This window comes from Phacochoerus africanus, chromosome 13, assembly GCF_016906955.1.
Source record: "Phacochoerus africanus isolate WHEZ1 chromosome 13, ROS_Pafr_v1, whole genome shotgun sequence".
Taxonomy (NCBI): domain Eukaryota; kingdom Metazoa; phylum Chordata; class Mammalia; order Artiodactyla; family Suidae; genus Phacochoerus; species Phacochoerus africanus.
The window spans coordinates 6,203,899-6,230,578 of record NC_062556.1 but is presented as its reverse complement, the minus strand read 5'-3'; the positions used below and the strand labels follow the sequence as shown (position 1 = coordinate 6,230,578).

The following is a 26,680-nucleotide window of genomic DNA, read 5'->3' as shown; positions in this document are numbered from 1 at the left end:
AAACAAAAATAAACAAATGGGACCTAATCAAACTTCAAAGTTTCTGTACAGCAAAGGAAGCCCTAAACAAAATGAAAAGACAACCCACAGAATGGGAAAAAATCTTTGCAAATGAATCAACTGACAAGGGATTAATCTCCAAAATTTATAAACACCTTCTGCAGCTCCATACCAAAAACAAAACAAAAAACAAACAAAAAAACAAAACCATCAAAAAATGAGCAGAAGATCTAAACAGACAATTCTCCAAAGGAGACATACAGATGGCCGAGAAACACATGAAAAGATGTGCAGCCTCACTCATTCTTAGAGAAACGCAAATCAAAACCATGACGAGGTACCACCTTACACCAGCCAGAATGGCCGTCCTCAAAGAGTCTACAAACAGTAAGTGCTGGAGAGGGTGTGGAGAAAAGGGAACCCTATTACACTGTTGGTGGGAATGTAAATTGGTGCAACCACTGTGGAAAACAGTATCGAGATTCCTCCGAAAACTAAAAACAGATCCAGCAATCCCACTCCTGGGCATCTATCCAGAGAAAAGACACATGTACTCCAGTGTTCACTCCAGCACTATGTACAATAGCCAAGACACGGAAACAACCTAAATGTCCATCGACAGAGGAGTGGATCAAGAAGATGTGGTACATATACACCATGAAATATCACTCAGCCATTAAGAAGAACGAAATACCGGCATTTTTAGCAACCTGGATGGACCGAGAAATTATCATGCTAAGTGAAGTCAGCCAGACAATGAGACACCAACATCAAATGCTTTCACTGACATGCAGAATCTGAAAAAAGGACACAATGAACTTCTTTGCAGAACAGATGCTGACTCACAGACATTGAAAAACTTTTGGTCTCCAGAGGAGACAGGGTGGGGGGCGGGGGGATGTGCTTGGGTTGTGGGATGGAAATCCTGTGAAATCGGATTGTTATGATCATTGTACAACTACAGAGGTGATAAATTCATTCGAGTAATAAAAAAAAAGACATTAAAAAACACTGAATATAAGTTGAGAAGTACTGACCCAACATCTCTTCTCTGCCTGAACCTCTCTGGTTATTTATAGAATAAAGGACGACGTACAGCAGAAATTGACAGAACACTGTAAGTCAACTATAACAGAAAAAATAAAAATCTTACAAAAAAAAAAGAATAAAGTATTCTTCCCATCTAGTCTTTAAAAAACTTCTGTTGTGACACTTTAACTATTCCTATCAAAAAATATTATAGTTCTTTCAGGGTACACTGGCTGACACAATAACGTCCTGCTTTCAGCAACACTGGGTTTATTTAATTTCCATGAATACAAATGACATCCTGGTATGCTGGGCACTCTAGACATGAACATTTTTAACAGGATGCATGAGGCCATGAGAAGGAACATAAAACGAACATACATCTACTGAAAAGGCAGTAAAGAAAAGTACAGAGGAGCACTGCCTTTCGACTCTTTCGAGGTAAAGGATCTAGCAACAGACCATTTCTATGTACAACCTGAGGCTTCACGGACACAGGCTCTATGTCCACCTACAGGGAGCTAACTGTCCAGCTCCTGTACTCGGAGCATCTAAACAGCATCTTGAGTTTCAGACCCAGGCCTGATGACAGCAAAACCTCAGAGGGTTCTGCATGACTGTGGAGTCAGAAAGCACTGTATACAAAACCACAGAAATTGGAGTTCCCGTTGTGGCTCAGCAGTTAACGACCCCGACTAGGAACCATCAGGTTGCAGGTTCGATCCCTGGCTTCGCTCAGTGGGTTAAGGATCCGGAGTTGCTGTGAGCTGTGGTGTAGGTCGCAGATGCGGCTCAGATCTGGCGTCGCTGTGGCTGTGGCGTAGGCCAGCGGCTACAGCTCCGATTGGACCCCTAGCCTGGGAACCTCCATGTGCCGCAGGTGCAGACCTCAAAAGACCAAAAAAAAAAAAAAAACCCACATGAATTATGTAAGAAATAAGGACAGTTATGTAAATAAGCTAAGGTAAGGAAGGAAGGCTTAAGTTTATCTTGCAGGAGACATGGTCCCATTAAGATATGTGACACTTTAAGGGTCTCAGGCCAGAAAATTCGTTTACACCGCAGAACCACCATAGGACCCGAGGGAGGATCTGCTTCGTGGGGAAGTGTGTCTTGACTGCATATCTGGTTTTTTCAGGTCACTTTAAAGCCATGATGCACCAAATGGCACTCGCAGAGCCAAGGCAGGAGCAGAAACAACAGGAATTCACCCCAAATTTAAGTCCCCGGTTTACTTGCCTGTAGGAGATCTATAAGGTTCCTTCCCTGAGAAGTGGAAAAAATACAGTGCATGCAGCTCACGTATCAAAGCAGGACTTAGGATTCAGAAGGTGGGCAGCACTTCCAGTTGGCAGCGTGAGCTAAATTATAGGGTACAGTACTGGGGCTCCAGCTCTCACGTGTCACCATGATGCTGCTCAGAGCCTCATGTGACCACGCAAAATAAAGGCAGGAGAGTAACCAAGCTAAGAGCAATGGAGAATCCTGATCTGCTAACCATGTGATGCCAGACACAAAACTGCACGCGAACTGCACACAAAATGCAACCACAGACAGAAGCATTTAAAAAGGATCCTTAGAGTTTCCTGGTGGCTCAGCGGGTTATGGATCCAGCATTGCCACCGCTGTGGCTCGGGTCATTCACTGCCGTGGTGCAGGTTTGATCCCTGGCCCAGGGAACCTCCACATGCCACAGGCACAGCCAGGGAAAAAAAAGGATTCTTAAAACAATAACAAAACCCCCCAAGCAACCATTACCTAAGTAGTCTGAAACGGAAACCCCAAAAGGGAAAGTGTTTATTAGCTACGACAAACACCAGTGGATGTCAACAACCTTTGATGAATACGTAAAGGAAAGTCTACCCATAAAGATTTAATGGATATGCAGGCTGCCACAGACAATTAGAAAACAAAACAAACTACATGAAATGAATGTTTTCAGAAACTGTACAACGACCAGCACGGGAATGTGATCCTTTAGAGAAGGGGCGCAAGAGAGGTAACCTCAGAGTTGCCAGTCCCACGGCCTGGAGGCCAGGGCACAGGATGGAGGACAGCAGGGAGAGGCTGCCCGTCACAGCCTTGATGACACGGGGATCAGGGTTTGGAGGGGCTGAGGCCCTGGGAGTGTGCAGGGCAAAGGGAGGGGAGATAGGTGGACACACTGTCCCCTTAAGAGCACGCGTTCCACCTGGACTCGGAGAGGTCCGGCTAACATAACACACAGCTCACACTGCCCCACCAAACCTCCAGTGGTCCCTCCCTCGGAGTAGGAGTCGAATCCTTAGGTTCTTAGGCATCCGCAAATCCTCAAGGCCAACCACCTCTCTGCTCCTAACCTCAACTGCTCGCCCCTGGCCTCTCTAGCCTCCTTGCGACCCCAGGGCCTTTGCACTGGCTCTTCCCTGCCTCCCCTCCTTTGGGGACTGGCTTAAAGGTCATCTTCTCAGGGAGGCCTTTTCCGACCCCTCTATTTAAAATCAGAAGCTCCTCCTTCCTGTCCCAACCCACCTCCTCCCCCTTCTCTGTTTCATTTTCTTCAATACTAGTTATGATTCCCAACAGACAATGTGACTTCTTACTAAAAAGAGAAAACGTTTTCCCACTTCCATCCTAAAATTCTAGAATACAGTCAAGGTTTTTTTTTTTTTTTTTTTTTTTTTTTCCTTTTTACAGCTACATCTGTGGCATGTGGAGGTCCCCGGGCCAGGGGCTGAATCGGAGCTGCAGCTGCAGCCTACACAGCCATGCCAATTCGGAGCCACATCTGAGACCTATGCCACCACTCTGGGCAATGCCGGATCCTTAACCCACTGAGTGAGGCCAGGGATTGAACCCGCATCCTCACAGCGGGTCCTTAACACCCCGAGCCACAGGGGGACCTCCAGGCCAAGGATCTGTGTCTGTTGCCACTGCTTTATCCCCATGCCTAGGACAACACTGCTATATAACAGGCCAACAGTACCAACTGCTGAATGAGTGACTGAATATGTAATTAACGTGTAACAGCTCTGATGAGAGCAGGTAGGTCCATCACAACATTCATATATCATCAAATATGAACCGTCAAAGAGTAGTATGATTTTTTATAGATGTGCTTGCCAAGAAAACACCTACCCATTAAGACTATCAATAATTACCTGAGTAAATGACAATTCACTAAACGGCCAGCAGATAAAAAACCATTCCCTTCCACCAGTAACAAAAGAAACGCAGTCATAATAGTAGCCATGATAAAGAGCAGTCCTCAATACTGACGAGGCTGTGGCAAAAAGAAACACTTTCAAGAAACACTGTGAAAAGAGCTATGCCAGGGTTTCTGGAAAATAGGTCAACCTTAAAGAAATGTTTGGATCTGCTTTTATCCAACAATTACACTTCAAATGTCTATCCAAGAAAACTACATGAAAGAAGACAAATAAAGATTCAAATTGCAACATTATTGAAAATAGTGTAGAACAAGCAGAATCCAATTTCCCTAAATCAATCCTGATACCATCCCCTGCCCATTCTTCCCAATTTCCTCCACGCCGCCGCCCTGAAGCACATCTGTCTCATCCATACGACCCTCTGCTGGTTGCAATTTCTCAAAACATTCTGTTCCTGGCTTTCCTAACATGTGTCCCAATTTCTAATTATGTTTTTTTTTTTTCTTTCTTTCTTACTGTCTCTTTCATCCATTGGACTCAGCTGCACGAAGGCAGGAATTCTCTGTTCACTGCTGCAGTCCTCAATTTACAACTTCTGGCACATAATAAGTACCCAGAATTTGTTCGGTTAACAAATAAAGGAACAAAATGGAATGTGATGCTACCATTCAAACATCTCTGAAATATGGATGGCACAGGCAATACCTACAGCAAGATGTTAGTAGGCAAAACCAAAATTCACATTCAGTATTAATTCAACTATTGACAAATGCATAGACAAAGACACACTGGAAGAAGAATTTCCATAATATTAACTCTGGCTAGGTGTAAGTAAAAATATAAGGACAATTACTTTCTTCTGCATGTTTTTCTACATGCAAAAAATTTTTGCAGCGGGTATGGATTCCTTCTATAATAAAAGAATACGTAACACCTAGAGGAAACCACACGAGCAGAAGAATGGATGGAGAGGGGGAAACAGAGACGCGCAGAGAACTCAGGACAGGCCACGGGAGGAGGGAGGAGGGCCCTTCTGTAAACAAAGCTGGTGTTCAAGACGTGTGAACAGGGAGTTCCCGTTGTGGTTCAGTGGGTTAGGAACCCATTTAGTGTCCATGAGGACGTGGGTTTGATCCCTAGACTCGCTCAGTGGGTAAGGATCCAGCGTTGCCGTGAGCTGTGGTGCAGGTGGCAGATGCGGCTCGGATCTGGCGTTGCTGTGGCTGTGGCGTAGGCCGGCAGCTGTAGCTCCAGGTAGACCCCTAGCCTGGGGAGCTCCCTATGCCTCGGGTGTGGCCCTAATAAGCAAAAAAAAAAAAAAAAAGAAAAAAAAAGAAAAAAGAAAAGGATTTGTGAACAGGTGAAAAGTGTGACGTGGTCACCGCTGGACTGCAGGAAGGTCCCTCTGACAAACCACATAGCCCGCAGGCCCAGTCCAGCCCGCTGCAGACACGCCTCACGGAACTGCGCTTTGCAGATAGTTCATGTTTTACAAATGGAAGGTGTGGCGACCCTGCCTTGAGCAAGACTCTTGGTGCCATTTTTCCAACAGCATTTGCTCGCTTAGTGCTTCTGCGTCACATTTCAGTAATTCTCACAATATTTCAAATCTTAAGTTGTTACTCTGTTTGTTGTCAGGATCTGGGATCAGTCACCTTTGAGGTTACCACCAGGACGTGCTGAAGGCTCGGAAGATGGTTAGGGCTTTGAATAAACAAAGTTTCTTTTCTTTGAATAAATAAAGTTTTCCCATGCCTGCAGCATGGGAAGTTCCAGGCTAGAGATTGAACCCATGCCACGGCAGTAACCCAAGATGCTCCAGTGATGAGAGAACTCCCCTCCACCACAAGAGAGCTCCCCAGTATTTTTTGTATTATTTATTTATTTATTTATTTTGTCTTTTTGCCATTTCTTGGGCCGCTTCTGCAGCATATGGAGGTTCCCAGGCTAGGGGTCCAATCAGAGCTGTAGCCGCCGGCCTACACCACAGCCACAGCAACGCGGGATCCCTGACCCACTGAGCAAGGCCAGGGATCGAACCCACAACCTCATGGTTCCTAGTCGGATTCACCAACCACTGAGCTACGCTGGGAACTCTGAGAGAGGTCCCTAGTAGTTTTTAATTAAGGTATATCTATTGTTCTGTGAGACACGGTGCTACCCCACACTTAACAGACCACACTACAGGGTGGACATAATTTTATATGCACTGCGAAGCCAAAACTCCCTTTACTGCAGTATCGGCTTCACTGTGTGGTCCGGAACTGAACCCACAGCATCTCCAAGGCCTGCCTATATCTGCTTTTGTAAATTGAATTGTAAATTGAAAACACAGCTGGACGCATGTATTCACGTACTGTCTATGGCTATTTTGTTGCTAAGTAGGGGTTTTTTTGGTTTTGTTTTGTCTTTGCTTTTGTTTTTTTTTTTCTGTCTTTTTGTCTTTCCTAGGGCTGCACCTGTGGCATATGGAGGTTCCCAGGCTAGGGGTCTAATCAGAGCTGTAGCCACCGGCCTAGGGCCACAGCCACAGCAATGTGGGATCTGAGCCACATCTGCAAGCTATACCACAGCTCATGGCAACGCCGGATCCCTAATCCACTGAGCGAGGCCAGGAATCGAACCTAAAACCTCATGGTTCCTAGTCAGATTCTTTAACCACGGAGCCACGATGGGAACTCCCTCGCTGAGTAGTTATAACACAGACCATTATGGCCCCCAAAGCCTAAAATATTTACTATTTGGCCCTTCACAGAAAAAAACGTTTCTAAACCCTAGTCCATAGGATGTATCAGAGAAGGGAGAAAATACAGGAAGTGAGGTGGTAGTTACAAGGGCCATTGTTTTAAGGTGACATGGAGGATGACAGATGCAGAGAGATGAGCCTTGTCTATATCTACAACCAGATGGAAGAACAGAACAAGGATCTTTTAAGGCAGGACAGGCACTCATGCTTAGTTACCATCATTTTACGTGATTTATGCTGGTTAGGTCTCTGCTGGTTCTAACACTTTATGAATCTTTCAGGAAAAAGCAGCCCTTGCGGCACTGGTTACCTGCAGGGTCGGAACTGTAGAGAGCGGCAGCGGTCGCTAGGGTTCCTGGCGGGTGGATGGCGCTCGCTGAAGACCTCTGACTTGCGATCAGGATCCGACTCTTGGCAGACGGTAAACGTGACATCGCGCCCAATCCCAGCTGGGGCTTAAGGAGCATGGCCGATCGATAGAAAGTTGGAGGAACTTCATAGTGAGTATAGGGAGGAGAACAAAATTCCTCTTTTCCAGGGCGTTCTGCAACCTACGATAAGGGACCAGAAGCTCAGTCAGAGACCCGAGCATCATAGGACGAGTGCTGAACCCGGTCCAGACACCATGGCGCCAGCAACGACCACCGGGCACCATGGAGTCGCTCCACCCCCCGTCACTTACATTCACTGGACCCCCGCGTCTTCATCTCCAAGTGGACCACGGCTGGATGCCCTCTTAGGTCTATGCTGGTTCTAACACTTTATGAAACTATATTTCCCTGGGAGAAAAAAGAACCCCCTCTATAAGACTTTTTAAATTTGATCACCCCCAAACCACTGGAATTTGTGCAAGAAGTCAATCTATAAATAAAGACTGTCAATGATGCAAGGGGAGAATTTAGCAAATGTTCATGGAATTCGGAAAGTTCCATGATTGCTAAGGAGGAAAGGCACAATTTTTCTAGTGACCTAGTCTTCCGTGAGGTTGATGAACTTTATCAGGTGATGTGACGTCTTTATTAGGCTACTTAGGAAATACACTATGCACGGTTAATGAGGGAGAAAAAGTTATTGGGAGGAATGGAGAAGTTAATGGAAAGACGTCTTTGCTCAGGCCTCTACCTTCTGTTTCCATAATTAAAAAGGAGAGACTGTGAACTACCTCTGATTATCGTTCCTAGTGAGGTGGTGCCTGCAGGAATGTGTGAGCAAGTCTCACCAGGATGGAAGTTTGGGGCAGAGTCTTGCGTGCGGACTGCTGAATGCATCGCACCTAGAACAGCGTTTAGCGCAGGGGCTGAAATCAGCAAACCTCTGGGAACTAAAGGGATCGTGTTTCCTTCTTTCCTGAATTTAATCACGTGACACCATGTGACAATCTGCTGTGGTTCACAGGGCGGGTGAGGATACTATTGATGGCTACCTTTTAAATAGGCAATCCTGTACTCACAAGCCTGTTCACAATCTTATTTCAAGTTAAAAAAAACCAAACAAACAAAAAAAAACATAGTGCCAGAGGCTACATTTGAAAAGACACAGATGTTAATTAACTCCACTCTAAAATCACAATACATTCGACAAGTCAAACCTCCATCTCTTCGGAAATCACAGGCGTTTAACCATATTCTTTAATAGGGGCTGTAAAGCTGTAATCCCGGATGTGGCAGCGATAAACCCTTAATTTAATACCCTTTGACTGTTGAAAGAGATACAAAGCTCTCCTCAAATTGACATATTGAAACAAAAGACGAGGCCTTTAAAGTTTTATCATAATCACATTATAAAATATGCATGATCGCTGGAGCAGATAGATGGAATTCAGGCCACGGCAAATTCAATTCCTGTGAAAGAACATTCCACATCTGCTGCCTGATAAAATTTTCACCATTTTCTACTTACGCTCTTACTATCAACCCTCGGCTTTTCTATTATACTCACATTTCCTCTATTTTTTTTTTAAATTTTACTTTCTAAATGTTTGGTGTCATTGCTCATTGCTTTTAGCTGGTGCTCCCATGAAGAAATCAGTATCATTTCCAACCTACATCTGCTGAGATTTTAGGATTGCAGTGTCCTCTGTGTCAGTAATGATTCTGTTCTTTCAAACTGGACAGACTCCAGGGGTCAAATCCATCCCACTGTTGGAGTTCCCATTGTGGATCAGCAGAAATAAATCTGACCAGCATCCATGAGGACGCAGGTTCAATCCCTGGCCTCGCTCAGTGGGTGAAGGATCTGGCATTGCTGTGGCTGTGGTGTAGGCCGGCTGCTGCAGTTCCAATTCGACCCCTAGCCTGGGAACCTCCAAATGCCACAGGTACAGCCCTAAAAAAAAGCAAAAAAAAAAAAATCCACCCCACTGTCATTCAAAAATGACTTTAATGTTTTCAAGAGCTTCAATGTCTATCATTTTGTTGGGTAATTTGTCTCTAGTAAGATAACAAATTCTTTACAAAGGTGAGACGTATGCCTCAGATGCCTCATCTGTGCACTTTTAATAAAACAAGAGAGTCTACAAAAAGCTTCACATGCTTTGCTTTCATCTCTATTGACAGGACAGAGCAGGATTCACTGCAGTCACAAATGCAGACAGATTCAACCCAAATGGGGCTTTTCTCTCCTTCTCTAAAGGAGTATTTCTAGAGAAATAATTTTGAAAGCAAACTAAAGCATCTTTATGATTTCAAACTTCTAAAATTTCTCAAGTCACACAAGGAATTAATAAGTTCTCACTGGATTGTCCCCCTTCCTGTTTGCCCTGTCCTGTTCTCAGGGGACCATGGGCCGGGGAGACACCAGGCAAATGCTGAAGCTTCACTGGGACAGATGCAGGGAGAGGGCTGGGGACGGCGCACGGTGTCCCCTTGATAGGCAACGCAACTCAGAGAGTTGGGCAAGGATTATTCCAGATGTTTCTCTGAAGGTAATTTTTTTTTTCTTTGGATGAGATCAACATTGAATTCAGTAGACCTTAAATAAAGCAGATTACCTCCTGAGGTGGGTGGGCCTCATCTAATCAGTTGAAGGCCATAACAGAAAAAGACTGACCTCCCTCAAAGAAGAGGGAAATTTGCCAACTGACAGCTTTTGGACTTGAACCGCGGCATCAACACTTCCCTAGGTCTCCAGCCTGCCAGCCCACCCTGCAGATTCTGGACACGCCAGCCTCCGTAACTGTGGGAGCCAATTCCTTACAGTCTCAATAGATAGAAAACCAGGTACACACACCCTTGCCTGTATAGACGATCTGTTTCTCTGGAGAGCGCTGACGGACAGCGGCCCACAGTGATGAGGTGGTGCCAGTGAGGGGAGGGGAGTCCAGCCCCCTCCCACCCCTTCGCACACCTGTATCCTGCAGGCACACTGCCTCACCTGGTCCTCAGCCCTGCTGCCCTCCTCCTCCTCCTCCTTATACCAGTCCCTGATGCCAGGGCTCCCCGAAGGCGTCCATAGGAGGAGGTGCCCCCAAGGCCTCAGGAGAGCCAACAGCAGACAGCGGTCTGGACAAGCAGGCCCACTTTATCACCCTGGCATGACTGACCCAGGATGATCTTCAGAGCCACTTCTGAGGCTCAACACAGATGGGGAGCCTGTGGGTTCCATCAGGTCACAGCTTTAGGAGCAAAGGCCAAAGACCACCCTACTCTCTGAGTTTGATTAGACATCTCCCCAGAAATGAGCTCACCACTAACAGGGGCTCGGGCTTCTCTGCTCTACCCGGCAGCCTGAGGAAAGGGCCTGGGCCTTGGATTATGGCAGAAAATGGCCCTCAGCAAGAGCGGGTGGCACACAGTGACACTGCTGTCCCCACACCAACAGGGTCTCTCCAACCCCTCTGAGCGCCTAAAGCCACACAAACACCCATTCCCTCCCATTTCCTGGAGCCTCGGGGTGGCTTCTAGAGAACTGAGAACAGAAAACATTTGGGGGAAAAAGTGCCTCTAATATAGAAATTATTCTATATTTCATGGAGGGAGTGGAAGCAATAAAGAAAAGAAACATATACAAGAAAAATTAAGAAAGGCCACAGAGAAAGACCTGCAGCTAGTAACAGGATTTCTGCCTATGTCTCCAAATAAAGTTTCTCTCACAAATGTATTTTTGCAGAGAAAAATCCAAGGGACCTTTTGTGTGCATGTGGAGGAGGTACCTAATTACTTTATTTGAACAACCGGAGCAAAGGAAAGTCACCAATAAAGTGACATTTGAACAGAAACCTACAGGAAGTGAAGGGCAGAGCTACTCAGATCATCTGGGAGAAGAACAGCCTGAGCAGAGGGACGTGCAAAGGCCCTGAGGCAGCGGGAGAGGGGAGGGGAGGAGAGGAGGTCTGGAGGCAGGAGCCAGACTGAGTGCCTCCCAGCGGCTGAGCCACCCTACACGCTACAGCCCGGGAACAGAGCGGCCTGAAGGGGATCAGGAGAGGAGAGATCGGATCCCACTCCTAACTGATCCCTGGCACAAGCCTCCTGTCTGAGCTCTGGGAGGAGGACCCGCCCCAGCGCCCGGTACGGAGGAGCACAGTGAGGAGAGCAGGAGGGGGCCTGGGAGGGCCTGTCAGCACCGCCCTTGCTTCGCGGCCTTGGACGAGTCACTCCAAGCTCTCCGAGTCTGCTTTCCGCCTGGACAGCTGTAACAGGCACTGTCCAGGGGACCACTGCTGGGATTAGGGGGGACCAGCCAAGACAAAACGTGGTGTGATGTGGGCCCCAGGCATAGCAGGGACTCAGCTGAGTGCTGGCTGTCACTGTTATTCTGACTTAAGACAGGGCCCGCACCGAACACCTTATTTTCTAGTTGCTGTGCTGCTGACGTGGACAAAAAAGAACTTCTCCCGTGGGGGACATGGTCCCCCTTAAAGGGACCTAGAGAAAGTGAAGGGCAGAGCTGTTCCGGTCATCTGGGAGAAGGACAGCCTTCCTCCAGTCTCCGCCATCCTTAAAGGACAAAGCTGACCAATCTGAACAGTATGTTTATCTTGGATTTTTTTCCATTGACCTGGTTTACGGGCGAATTACGCTCACATGGTTAAACGAGGAAGCCCATTTACATGCATGCTCCTCTAACACTCCTGCATTTATTCTGTCGGGTAGAATTTAAATGGGTCTCTTCTGATCCATCAGCTTCCTCCCCTTCTGATCATCAAACTCTTCTCATGGAAACTGGCCATTTGCCTCCCGCCTCCTCTAGTTAAAGACGTCCATTTCTACATAAGCCCATCCACCACAATCTGCAATTTGCTAAGAGAGGACTCTCTGTTCTGACACTTCATTGAACACACATAACGAACGCCAGGACGTGCGACTCACAGACTGGGCCACAGCGACCTTCTCTTACCTCCTGCAGAAACTTTTCACTCATTTGACCGAAGGGGTGTCCCGGGGGCTTGATCCCAGACACCACCAGCCCGGAGCTGAACACCCGGGGCCTCTGCAAGTCCGGCTTGAACTTCTCGTAGAGGCCGGCCGCCGGCTTCAGGTCCCCGCCTGCCCCCTTCTCCTCTTTGGGGAGCGGCACGGCACACGCGGGCGGAGCGTAAGGAAGGCCCACGGGGACCAGCGGCGCGTCCACCTGGCCCAGGGCCTGGGGGCCCCTCCTGATGTACGTGATGATCTTGGGCCTCACGGGCTTGGGCTTGGGCATGATCATGGCCTTGGGGTCTGCCCTCTCCTCCAGCTTCTCCGGCTGGGGGCCCTCCAGCCCCTCCTGCGAGGCGGGGCTGTCCTCGGGCCGGGCGACCACAGGCTTGGGGATCCCCGTGGGGCAGGCGCCCTTGTCAGGCACTTTCGGGGCAGCGAGTGATGACCTCGCACCGTCGGCGGGGGGCGGGGCAGCCGCGGAGGACCCCTCGTCCACACTCCAGGCGCCCGGGTCCTGAGCGCGGCTGCTGGGGGGTGGAGGCTGGCGGGCCACCGTCACAGTTGTCTCTGGGTGGAGGGGCACTGGGACCCTGAGAAGGGGTTCTGTTCTCGCTGGGGTGCTTTCAGTCTTAGCATTTTCTAGACGGTCCCTAGTCTCGGCAGGGCACGCAGGGATCTCTGTGCCTTCGCTGGCTTCTGAGGTGCTGCCTGGAAGGGGCTCAGGGACCCCAACTTTGCTCCCTCCAGTGGAAGGGTCTGAATTAAAAACCCCAGGGCTGTTCTCGTTCCCAGGGCCCAAGACCCCATTCTCCGCACTGGGATCCAAGGGCCTGCTGTCCCTCGAATCATCAGGAGTCAAAGCCACGTGACCATCACCTGCTGAAATGCAGCTGGATGCCACGGTGTCACCCAGTCTGCGGGCTGCGCTTGGGGAAATTCGACCTATGGGCTGATGATCAGCAGCCCCCAAGGAAGCAGGGCTCTGTGTGGGGGTGCCCTGAAGAGACCCCTCCTCGTTTCTCTTTTCCTGCTCCCTCCTGTCTCTTCCCACGCCCAGTGGGTGGGGACCGCTGTGGGCCAGGCCGCTGAACGCAGCGCCGGAGGCTTCTTGCTGTGCTTCCCCAGCCGGCTCCCTTCTCCCGAGAGGTGACACCGCATCCTCCTTAGCCCATCCCGGGCCGTCCACCTGGGCGCACCTGAGCTCCTGCCCGGGCCTGGGCTGGACGAGCTTCGGCTCCGTTGTAGGCTCTGCCTTGCCCTGACCTGGTTGTGCTTCTGGCTGCCTCAAGACACCCCTGGATGCTGGAGTGGAATTGGGAGTGCCCTCTGGGTGGGCAGAAGGCACCGTGCCCTGGGCGCTCACTTGGGGGACCCATCCCAGCGCGGGCGGCATCTCCTTGGCTTCTGAGGTAGATGGTTTAGGATGACACACGCTCTCTCCCTCTGAGGTACTGTCAGCTGGGGGACATGCCGGCCCTGCAGGAGGGGCCGTCCCCGTCTTCTGTGGCCCCTCTCCACCTCCAGGCACCGCGGGCTGCAGAAGCGGCCAGGCCAGGCCCCCAGTCCATTCCTTTGTGAGCACGTCCAGGGCCACAGCGGTGCTGCTGGCTCTCTCCAAAGAATGCCTCCTCAACTCCTCGTTGTCCAGGGTCTTGGCCAGCTTATCCTTGGGAACAGGCCGGGGAGTCTCCACCTCCCTTTTAGCCAAAGCCTCTGGACCGGCCTCGCCTGCAGCGGTCCTCCAGCTCAGCAGACCTGGTCCCTGCAGGCCCCGAGGGCCCTGCGGGGGCTCTGCGCCCCTCTCCAGCACGGGCTCTTCACTCAGTGCTCTTGGAACTGTCAGAGAAAATTTAAAATCCTTCAGGCTGGCGGGGCCGCCCTGGGGGGCCTTCCCAAAGTCCGGAAGTGGGTGGAAGTCCTTGTGGATGCGGCTGCTGTTTTCTGGCACCCTCGAGTTTGCATTTCCAATCTCGCCCGTTAGGCCACACGTCGCAGGCTCAGCAGGAGAGGAGCCGACCTCCAACATGAGGGGGTTGGCGTTGGTATCGCCCAGGCTTAGGACGCTCTCGTTATTGTTTTTCACTCCATTTCTGCTGTCCCGCAACTCGGTATAACACGACTTCTTAGGAGGCGCTGGGACGCTCATTGTGAATCCTTGGGTGGGGGCCGCCTGCCATGCAGGCGCCCTTCGCGGAGAGGGGCTTCCTTCCAGCTGCTCCCCGGTGAACGGGAAATTCTCAAGCTGCTGGCTGCCCCCTGGGCGATCCCGCCTTGATCACTTTCAGAGCGGTTTTAAAATCCAGCATTGTCTTGACACACAGCAAGGTGATGTCTCTGTTGGGTTCCAGCTCAATGAGAGCCAATTAGCCCATGAGACCTAGAAAGAAAGAAAAAGAAAAGCACATTCGATCCACAGAGACTCTCGGGAGAAAAAGGCCTGGGAAACACAGACGGAGTCACCACTTTGCTACTATTACTTCAGTCACTGGAGCCAGATCCGATTTCTCAAAAACCTTCCCGACAAGGGCTCCTGCTGGCCAAATATGGGAAACTGTAACGTCAAAGGGATCGATGTTAGGAGTTCCCACTGTGGCGCAGCAGAAACAAACCTGCCTAACATCCGTGAGGATGCGAGTTCGATCCCTAGCCTCGCTCCATGGGTTAAAGATCCGGTGTTGCTGCGAGCTGTGGTGTAGGTCACAGATGCGGCTCGGATCCTGCATTGCTGTGGCTGTGGTGTAGGCTGGCAGCAGTAGCTCTGATGAGAGCCCCTAGCCTGGGAACTTCCATAAGCCGCGGGTATGGCTCTTAAAAAAGAAAAAAAAAAAAAGATTAATCTTAGAAATGGATGATAAATACATATGAATTAAGTTCAAATTTTAAACACCCACAAGCTCACCCTGATACTGATTAAAAAGAGGAGAGGAAACAGGAAGGCTCTTCTTCACGGAAGAGTACAAACTAACATGCGAAAAATTAGGCGCTTAGAAACATCACCGGAGTAATAATTATCGTGGGGGAGGGGCCAATGGTGGCTAAAATCACTGAGTGCAGAATTGCAGGGGAACAGGATATTTACAGAAGCCTAAGGCACCACCCTCCAGATTACTTAATTTCTTACAAAGGAGCGTTTCAGCGGTACAGTGGAGAAAGCCCGTGGGCAGCACCATACCTCGTGATCAAATCCAACATCAATACGGAAACGGGCACCACGTGCTCCAGAGGCCAGGTGGCTCTCAGTGCCTCCATCCCCTGGGGGAGCAGCCTCGCTATAAACATGCACCCTGTTAACCATGAGGAAATAATCAGGCACATGTGAGGGGGGGGGGGGTTGCCTTTTTATTTTTTATTTTTTTTAGGGCTGCACCCAAGGCATATGGAATTTCCCAGGCTAGGGGCTGAATCGGAGCCATAGCTACTACACCAGAGCCACAGCTACACCAGATCCAAGCCAGGTCTGCGGCCTACGTCACAGCTCATGGCAACACCGATCCTCAACCCACTGAGCGAGGCCAGGGATGGAACCTGCGTCCTCATGGATGCCAGTCAGATTCATGGATGCCAATGAGATTCGTTTCTGCTGAGGCACAACAGGAACTCCTCCAGGCACATTTAAATCGATGGGCAGTCTACAAAATAGCTGGGCTAAAGTTGCCTCCCCCAAAAGGCCAGGGGACATCTAGATGCAATGCATGATCCCTGACTGGATCCTGGCTCTTTAAAATGTTAGCAAAGGTCACGGGGCCGATTTGAGATCTCGGTGGAGACCACGTACGGAGTAAAGGTATTGATCAGTGTTCACTTCGCTGGCTGTGCAGCAGCAGCATCGTGATGCCACCGCAGGTACGTCTGTGTTCCCAGAAGGCACCTGACATGAAACATGACATGCTTTTTGCAGGACAGGTTGTCTGTCACTTACTCCTAAATGGTTGGGCAAAGAGAAAAACGTGTGCGTGAAGGAGACAGTGCACACAACCTTGGGAAAACGTTTGCCATTTGAAAACCTAGGCAACCCTTTCAAATACACCTGCCACTTCCTTCAAAATAAGAAGGTGGAGAACATTCTGTTCCTGCCTGTGGGGCCTGCAGGATCCGTCCCGTACAGGCCTTTCTGGCCTCATCCCCTCTGGTCCTTTTCCGCCCTCGGCTGCAGCCGCGCTGTCCTCATCCCTCGTGTTCCTTCCCCTGCTTCAGGGCCTTTGCACACACTCTCCCACCCGAGTGAAATGTGGAATCTTCCCCCAACCTTGTCCATAGAGCTCCCTGTCATTTGCAGTTTGCAGCATAAATGCTACTTCCCCCAGGAAGCCTTCCTGATCCACTAGATTAGGTCTTTCTATGTGAACTTCCACAACACCCTCCATTTTAACTTTAAAAAAATCCTTTAAATATGCTAGGCACTGAAGAAAATATTGTTAATATTGTTAATATTGAGAATTAATATACATTAATATATATTATATACAATCATATAATGTTATATCATACCATATATCATACATGATATGATATATTATATATCATGTATCACATTATATATCATATATGTTACATAATATGTATCATATCATATACATGGCACTTACATATATTCATAGCATGAATGAATGAGTACATGATTAACCAAATGATGAAGATCAATATTATTTCTGCCTTCATTGAGCTTAAATTCTCATAGAGTAATTAAATTTCTACCAAAGGAGACTCACAGATCATCAGTACACCACTCAAGGCTAACAATGTTTTAGCCACTACTGTGAATGCATTTATTAGGCCCTGGGGACGGGAGAATTTAAGAGTAACAAGGTTCTGCCTCGTCCCCAGGTCCCCCAAAGGGGATTCAAAGTGAGCAGCTGCCGTCTGCAGCTCCCTCTGCTTCTCATGAGCATACACACGTGGTACACACACACACGTGCGCACACATCACATGGGAGGCTGCTGTGAGGTTTCTACTAAAATAGGTTACAGGAAAGCCACTCCTCTTCCCCTCGTCACTGCTTCACATGCTCTTTCACACATTCAAAGGAATATGTGTGTATCCTCATATTCTGGGTACATCGGTACACAGACTACACCTGCGTAGGTGTATGCATGCTCCACATCCGTGTACATTTGTTTTATAACATGTTATAAAACAAAAGAACACAATGCACGAGAAAAACAAAGTGCTGGAAAAATCACCAATACCTTGCAGCTCCCTCCATGCTCCCGTCCATCTCCGTCCCAACCGCCCAACTTCATTTTTCACTTGACCACCTCCCACGGGCGTCCCTAAGAACTCAGTTAACAGAGCTTTCTTTTCCTTTCATCTGTTTGCATCAAGACATTAACACGTACTTTTTACATACATGAGGTCATTTCTTATAAGCTTTTGTATCTTTTTATTTGACCCTTCCCCCTCGCCCTCCCGCGGCAGGGCACCCTGACATGGAGGTCTAGGTCTTTCCATTCCTCTCCCCATGCTGTAGACTCCTGTCCAAATACCCACCTGTACACAGGTGTGCACTTCCACCTCCCTGCCACGCCGCACTGTGTCTCCACCCTCCCAGCCCCATCATGCCTGTCTCCTGCTTTCTTCTTTCCTTCCCTGCCCTCTTCCAGGCCTTCCTCCTGGGGCTGGGGCCCCAGGTCCAGCCTTGCTGCAGTACAGCCTCGAGCCTGACCATGGTGCAGATGCCATGATCCCAGCCTCGGTGCCCTGACTTGGGGGACTCTCCCTGCACCCATATCTCTTTCTTGACTCAGTTTTCAAGGCGTTTTCCTTGTGCCTCTGGGCACAAATACAAGAAGCAAGTAAGCAAATCAATAAGGCAGCAGCTTAAAAGAACACTGTGCTCTCGGTTTGGGAAATGGGTGTCCTAGAAAGTCAGAGAGAACAAGAAATTCCACCGATGTGAGCCACAGAGAGGGAGCGGCTCTAATTCTCTGGGGGCAGAATCAGAAGCATGAGAGCAAGAGCCCCCTTGGGTCTGAACTGTGGAGGCTGGAAGAAGGAAGCAAATTCTTCTCAGCGGTGACACACCAAACCAGAGCATCAGACCCTGTAACGCACAGGCAGAGTGACAACCAGGCATACGATCAGTGTCTTACTAGAAAGAGCTATGTCTTAATTTTTAAGAATCACAAAACAGGGAGTTCCTGTCGTGGCTCAGTGGTTAAGGAATCCGACTAGGAACCATGAGGTTGTGGGTTGAATCCCTGGCCTTGCTCAGTGGGTTAAGGATCCGGCAGTGCCGTGAGCTGTGGTGTAGGTCACAGACGCGGCTCGGATCCCGCATTGCTGTGGCTGTGGTGTAGGCCGGCAGCTACAGCTTGGATTAGACCCCTAGCCTGGGAACCTCCATATGCCGCGGGTGTGGCCCTAAAAAGACAAAAAACAAAAAAAAAAAGAATCACAAAACAGATGTTCTTTGTCTTTGTCGGTTAACAACAAACACTAGGCGGGGGTAAGGGATGGAAAGCCAGAACCACCCAGGGGCTGCGTATTATCCTCTGCATACTAACATCTCATTTTTAAATTATAATGAATTTTAGTTCATTCTTAATTTGAAGTTTATTTAATATTCATGATGGCCTCCAGAAACAGATCTGAACCCCTCCTTGCTTTTTTTCTCTCTCTCCAGGAAAGGGAATGAAGGCACAGACAGGGTAACATTCCCAAGGTCACACCGCCAAGAAGTGGCAGGGCAGGGACAGAGGTAGGAAAGTCAAGTCCACGCAGAAAGCGGAAGCTGGAAAAGAAAAGCTGCCTCTTGGTGAAACTGCACAGATCACTCGGGAAGAATAAAAGGAAAAGTCACTGTCATAAGAACAAGAATAGAAAAGCAACACCAGAAAGCAGACGCGGAGAGAAAGCTCACAGGACACAGGAAAAGCAAACTTGAAAGCCTTCCCCAATTATAAAAGGCAAAAGTACGTACAGGAGGTAACGCTTCTGCTTCCTTCCCTTCCTGCGCAGCTTCACCTGTCCCCCCTCGAGCGCAGTGCTTTCACCACAAGAGTCACAGAGTCAACACAAGCCAAGGTTTCGACGGGATCTGGATTTCAATCCAGGTTACTCTACAAAGACAAACGTTCTCCCCAAATATAAACATGATCGTAACAACTCAGACCATAACACAGGAGTGCGACTGAACAAAAAATCCAAATATGTCAACCACCAGTGCAGACCCCACCCCAGCGAAGGTGCACCTTTCCAGCGTGAGGACGTAACTTTCATGGGCGTCACAACCTTGGCTCTAAAAAGTTAGGAACAATGGTCTCAGCAGTAAATGGCAATTTACCTTGGAAAAAAAAAAAAGCCATCAACTTAAGTCCTAGGTTGAGGAGTTCCCATCGTGGCTCAGTAGAAATGAATCTGACAGTACCCATGAGGACACAGGTTCGATCCCTGGCCTCGCTCAGTGGGTTAAGAATACGGTGTTGCCATGAGCTGTGGTAGGTCGCAGACTCAGCTCAGATCTGGCGTTGCTGTGGCTCTGGCATAGGCCGGCAGCTACAGCTCTGATTCAACCCCTAGCCTGAGAACCTCCATATGCCTCGGGTGCGGCCCCAAAAAGACAAAAACCTAAGTCCTGGGTTGAAAAAGAGTTTGAGGATTTTCTAGGCTCACAGCCTAGTTGATGCTTTATCCAAGTAGTTCCCTGGACAGCTGGGGTGAAGGCACTAGTGCTGCAAGACCCACCAGCTCTGCAGGCAGCCTGTCGCCCCCTGTGCAGGCCACTGGCAAACTTGCCTGGAGCTGAGGTCCACCTCTCAGGAGCAGAGCAATGCAATCCTTCCTCACCCTTCAGGTATTCCTGGGAAGAGCTGGTGTGGTCCCTTCCTCCCCAAACCTATTCTCCCTTTAAGGAACTCAAATTCTCTGAAGCTGCAACAGCTTTTAAATGGAGATCCCACTGTGGTACAATGGGATCAGTGGCATCTTAGGAGCCCCGGGATGCAGGTTTGATCCCCAGCCGCGCGCAGTGGGTTGAGGATCTGGCATTGCTGCACCTGCGGCTTAGGTGGCAACTGCAGCTTGGATCTGATCCCTGGCCTGGGAACTCCACATGCTTCGGGGCTGCCAAAAAAAGAAAAGAAAAGGGAAAAAAAAAAACAAACCTCCCACTACCTAAGTGCACATACCAGGGAGCCCAAATTCCCACTGAAACAGATGCTCAGAGCTGTACACAATCTTTAGTCCTGGGCGCATCAGCCAGGTTCACGTAGCAGCAAGCCTTCCATTCTCTTAGTTATGCCTCTGGCCAGTCGAAGAGCGTGACTGCTTCATGGACACATAAATCACCCGTGGGTTCCATATCATCCGTTAAAATGCCAAAGCATCCTGAGTTCCTCCTAAACCACACGAACTCAATCCCAGAAATCTGTAGGTGGCTTTTCAGCCCCCACGGTAGGACCTGAAACATGCGTCCCGAACTGCATCTTGCTGGTCCATTGTCCATTGTTCAATTCTATTTAAAACTTCGAGGCTCGCCCTCAATTTTTCATTCTGTTTCCATAACCTCTTTGAAGAGGTAAGCGCACCTTCCACGTTATCAATCACTCATTGGTGCCAGAGTCAGCAGAACGGGGCAGAAAGCAGGGCAGCAGCCCCTGGTTTGGGGGGAAGTTACTCTTTATCTCATCAGCACCCATGGCCGTCCACACGTCCCTCCGCCCACCAGGCGGAGACTATATGGAAAAAATACACTCCGATCATACTGTTTCTATTTGTCATAATATTTAATTAACCAGAAAAATCTGCAACTAAAGAAACTCGGGCGATTTTTATGTAATTAAAAGGAGGAATGCTTTGTCTTTTTTTTTTAATTGAAAAATGCTGTGTACAGCCTGCCTGAGCTGCCAGATCTGCCATGGTATGTTTTATCAGTTGTGAATTTTCACATAAATATTCAAGGGCTGTACCTTTGAATGCAAATGCAATTCTGTTTCATTTAATGAAGGTTCGTTGTCAGAGAAGCTCCAGCTACAACGCCTGCCATGCAGAACTTCAGGATACAGAAAAACACATGGGTTATGAACCCCAAATTTAATGGTAAATATAACAATGATGCAAAAAAAGTCAAAATCCCAACTTGCAAAGTTTAGGTGATATTTTTACTGAGCTTATGTTAAGGTCTGTACCGTTCCACCACATTCAATAGGATAGTTTTACGTGAAGTGACTTGCAAACATGTACACACACGTCAATATATTCACCTCCTTTAGAAAGCTGTATGGTCATCATTCTGTTGTTTTCTGCCACAGTGATTATTTAGGAACAGCTGGCTTCTTGATCCTCTTTCATAAAGCGGTACCTGTTCATTATCAACAGGTACAAGTACACATCGTCTAAAACTTGATTCACTGCAGACTGGATGAACTTGACCAGTGGTTCATTTTCACCACAACATGGGGAAAAGTGGAACCAGTGGCTGGGGGCTGGTACCCGCATGTGCTGGGTCGCTGGAGCTGTCCGTGGTGCTGACTTCTGTGAAAGATGCCAAATTACGTAAACATACAACCTCACCGCTGGAGTCTGCTTCGCTCTCCTTATCTGTGTACAGAATGTGAGTAGTACCTGACATTTTACTCTAATAAACAGTCAGAACTGTATTCATAAAAATAAAATTTTTTCATTTTTATTTTACTTTGAGTAAAAAGAGTGAAGAATATACACAGATGAAATGCGCTACTTCCTCCTTTATAAAAGGCCAGGAAGAGATACCTTGACTTTTCAAAGGCTATTATCAAGCTTGCCTTTAAACAAAATATTAAATTAACTGGCATTTTAAGTCTCTCCATTAAAAATATTGCATATTTGTCCAAAAGAAGTCTCTTTCACATTTGGGGAAAAAAAAAAAAAACAATTGGTTTTCCCCTTTAAGAAACAAATCCTTCCTTTCAGGACAGAATTTTACCCAGAAAAATATAAGGTATTCATTCCCTGCCTAATGCGTTTAATACTTGTTTTGGTTTTGTCTTGACTGATTCTGCCCAAAGTGGAAATACTTATATTGCCATTCAAAAAAAAAAAAAAAAAAAGGATCTTCATTGTGTAAAAAAAAAAAAAAAATGCACCAAGTCCCCTACTCCCACCGCAGGAAGGAGAGTTTGATATGGAGTATGCCAGATTTTTTTAACACCCAGGGATTAAGTTTTTTTAGCTCCAGTTTTAGACTTTCCATGCTTTGGATACCTCCCCATACAAAGACATGTAATTAATACTCTATCATTTTAAGGACCACTTTCACCATCATTTCACTGCCAATCCCACATTGTCAGACTTTAGGTTGTTTTCAGCTTTTGCCTTTCGAAATAATTCTTCACAGAAAATAGCTGAAGGCATATCCTTATGCCCCTCGTACTTCCTTACAGCATATTCCCGAAGACAGACTCACTGTGTAAACAGGAATGCACACCTGCATTTGCATACGCCACGCAAACCCCAAGAGGGGTTTCTGTTTTGTTTACAGGCACAATCTGTGCACAGAGTTTATGCCAGGACCCGGCATAGAATGGGTACCCCCAAATTATTCGTTGAATAAATACAGATTACCCCAAGAAAAAAAAAGTGTCGATCTAAATTCTATTTCTCTATTTCCCCATTTCCTCGTCCATCTCCTCTCTCCCATGAGTCTTTATAACTATAATGACCAAGTCATCTACCATTCAAATAGGGATGCTGTTATCTTGCTTAGGAATTTTTGCCATTTTTTACTGAAGTATACTTTATCTATGTAAATGTCACCCGCTTTACGGTACAGTTCCGCACGTTTGGGCAGACATAATCAGCCTCGTGACCACCGCCACCACAATCAAGATACAGCACAGTACCCTGTGCTCCAAAGTTTTCCCTTTTGTAAGTCAACTCTTCCCTGACACCCAGCCCCTGGCAACCAAGAGCCCATCACTCTGTTCCTACAATTACGCCTTTTCTAGAACGTCATTGAAATGTAACTCTACAGCATGCAGCCCGTGTCTGGCTCTTTCCTGAGCACAGTGCATCTGAGATGCACCATGGCCCGGGGTCCATCAGTAGTTCATTCCTTTCCATGGCTGGATATGGTTCTGTACTACGTACCTCACTTTGTTCACGCCTCCCTAGTGGAGGGACATGAGGGTTATTTCCAGGTTTGGGCAATTATAAATGAAGCTACTAAAACATTCACTCCAGGTTGTGCATAAAACTGGAACACTTCGGAGAGTTTAAAGATGCTAAATCGGACAAAATGCCAAGACAGCAAGTAGAGCCTGGACATAGGGTCGCCCTCCTTAGAACACACCTCTCACCACCCAGGATGATCCGGCTCTTGCGCTTATTTGCCTGTTTATTATCTACACACACACACACACACACACACACACACACACACACACACCCCCTGCCCTTGTCCTGTATAAGCTGCGGGAGATCAGACAACACCCCTCCACTGCGTTTATCACTCTGTTCTCAAGCCCAGAACAGTAGCTGGCCTGCAGCAGGGATTCAAAGCATTTTTAACGGGACGACGTTTCACTCAACACTAGGAATTTATTCTCCACACTTGAACAGCATTTACCATCACCAGGTACTCTTTTCAGTGCTTTACTGCACTTAATCTGCATAAGAGCCCTCTGGCTAGATACTGCTATCTTGTTTTTACAGAAGAAGAAACTAAGGCAGAGAGACATTAAATAATTTCTGAGAGCTGGAATGTAAAGCCATAGTCCATGCTCTTAAGCCACCATGCTAAGCTTCCCTGGAATTGTCAACTCTAAAAGTTGATGGATTTTAAATGTTATTTCATTTTGACTTTACCTCTAGTGAGGTTCCACGTCATTTCATACGATGTTTGGCTATTCGCATTCCTTCTTTTATGCTGCATATCTCTGAAGTGAGATTATTTTTTGCCATTATTTTTAATGGCAAACACAAGAGACGAGCCATTTCCAGAATTCAGATTTTATCAAGAGAAAATGAGACAGCCACAGTTTAAGGACCTGTTCCAGGGAACTAGGGCAGATAAGAGACCTCTTGCCTGCAGCCTACCTCAGAGCTCCAGTCCCGACCCTTCCAGGGCTCTCCTACCTGCGTTCCTGGTGCCACTGCTTATTTTACCGCCAAAGCTGGAAATCTGGCACCTTGCCTCGGCTCACACTCCATCCATCGGCAAAGAGCTCTCGGATGGCATTCCCAAGTTCATCACGGCCCGCCCGCTTCTCTCCACTCCGTCACTACCATCGTCTCCCACGTAAGCCACTTACAAATCTCTTACAAATCTGTACGCCACTTACAAACCAGCTCTCCTGACCTCCACTCTTGGTTCTCCATCCACCAGGCACCCAGGGTAACATCCGGACGTGTTAGATCAGGTCACTTCCCTACTACAAACCCTCTGCGGCTTTTTTTTTTTTTTTCCTCTGACCTGCACGGGCCTTGAAACCTCTCTCCCCTCCCACCACCCCCCTCCCCCAAGGTGCCCTTGCAGCCCGCCCATGGCTCTGCCCTGCCAGTGTCACTACTTTGCATGCTCGGTGCCGGGTTCTCCTTGTGGCTGCGCCTTCCTTCCTTGACGCTGGTCTTCTGTGCCCTGCAGTCACAGCCTCTGCGGCTTCCTTCACAGCCTGCCCAGCTATTCTACGAGCTTGCTTATTTGTTCACTGTCTGTCTCTCTCAGTCAAACACAATCCCCTCGAGGATAAAGATCAGAGAATTCCTGCTCACCACTGATCCCCAGTGGCCAGAAGACTGTCCTATACCTTGTAGGGACTCAATAAATACCTGTTGAATTCATGAATACGGTAGCCTCATGGAATCCTCCTGTATTTACCTGGTTCCCTGGGCGATGCTGTGCCGAGCATATATTAATCACAGAATCACTGCGTGTCAGAGGTGGAGAGGAACCGAGACACAAATTAGTTCAGCTCTCTCCTTTTATATGAGGGAACTGCAGCCTAGAGAGGCTTCATGACTAACTCAAAGTCTGTCGGGTAGGACCTGCCACAGCAGAGCAGGGACAGGCTCTGCACACCCAGTGCCCAAGCCCCTTTGCAGACCTTACAGCCTCATGTGTTAGGAAGGCAAGAGAAACACGGGGACAGGACTCAAAGGGGCTCTGAGATGGATCCGCTTTATGGGCATCAGTCCACAAAAAAAAAAAAAAAAAAACACAGTACCGGGAATAATAGGAAATAAGAGATCCACAAATGAAAGGTCCTGGTCCTCAGAGAAACTGTAATCTCCCAGGGGAAAAGGGACCTGATGCAGATACAACCAATAATGACGGTAATGAAAGCAAAGCAGGTGTAATCAAATAAGCCTTGAAGAAAAGAAATACGCAGCGTCACATAAGGACAGGAGGAGGCAAGAATTCCAGCGGCGGGGCCCTTTTTTTTTTTTTTTTTGCCCTTTTTCGCAGTTTATGAAGGGTGTGGGTGTTGCGGGGGCGGGGGGGGGGGGGGACAGTTTTGCAAAGACTCCAGCTGGCCAGCCCACACTCGCATGAACCAGAAGTATTGCACCATTCAAGCCCGGGCACCGGATTTGTGATGCTGGAGCCCGTGTCTGCCTTTCTTCCCACCAGCTCTGGACCTGTTATTCCTCCCGCCCCAAACCTAGGGAAGGGCTCCGGGAAAAAAGCCACTAGGAAACTCCAACCTGTCACACTCTGCTTGCTCTCCAAAGGATTTCATGAGGGAAGGGAGCTAAAGAACAGCTAAAACGAGGTGCGGGATCATCTGCGGATCTCACTGCTCTCTGTCACCCCGATCTTCCTGCCAGGAGAACTCGACCTTATCTGCTCTGTTCTGGCGAAGGAGGAAAATGCTGTCATTCAGTCTGAAAGGTTGGCAGCTTCAAAAGGTAGCAAGAACTGCTGCACGTGACCATCAGGAGCTGGTGATAAATGCTCTGCCATTATTTTGTGAGACAAATCCGAAAAGCTAATACGTGGAAGACTAAGGGTCCAGCTACAAAATACGAGGTAAGACCCAACTCCTCCAAGACCATCATCGCGTGCTTGGGCTTAAGAGGAGACTCGAGACAGAGAAGGGGCTTCAGGCCCGGATCAAAGCCAGATCTCTTTTGACGTGCAGGAAAGGATATGTGTCCACATACAAGTGGTTCAACTGGCATCTCAAGGGCCGAGTCAGACAAGGCTTTAGTGACAGAGTGGCTGGAGGGATGAGCAGCATTTTTTAAAAAACTGAGTTCCACTATGCATTTGCAAGGTACATCCTTCTCCAGTGACTGTGTGACCTACGAACTCACACCTGGTTGCTTCCCAGTCTGTGGCACCCCCACCTGGTTCCGGCAGGCAACTGAGGATCCACTCTTGGGAATTCAGAGCATCTCCTCATATTCATTTACCTGCCCAAGTATTAATATGCTGCTGTCTTTTTTGTTTTGTTTTTTGTTTTTTGTCTTTTTGCCT

The 26,680-nt window shown here is 48.1% G+C and overlaps 1 protein-coding gene across 3 annotated transcripts in view; it reads right to left on the bottom strand.

The window, feature by feature from the left end:
* The window catches only part of MTUS2 (microtubule associated scaffold protein 2), a 478,717-nt gene that overhangs the window by 308,297 nt on the left and 143,740 nt on the right, over window positions 1–26,680 (bottom strand). For all 3 annotated transcript variants that reach the window (XM_047755832.1, XM_047755833.1, XM_047755831.1), the window contains 2 exons: window positions 12,262–14,661; window positions 7,235–7,475 (listed from right to left, as the gene is read on the bottom strand). In XM_047755832.1, coding sequence (XP_047611788.1) covers window positions 7,235–7,475; window positions 12,262–14,430 — 2,410 coding nt within the window. In that variant the 5' untranslated portion in view covers window positions 14,431–14,661. The remainder of the gene's footprint in view (window positions 1–7,234; window positions 7,476–12,261; window positions 14,662–26,680) is intronic.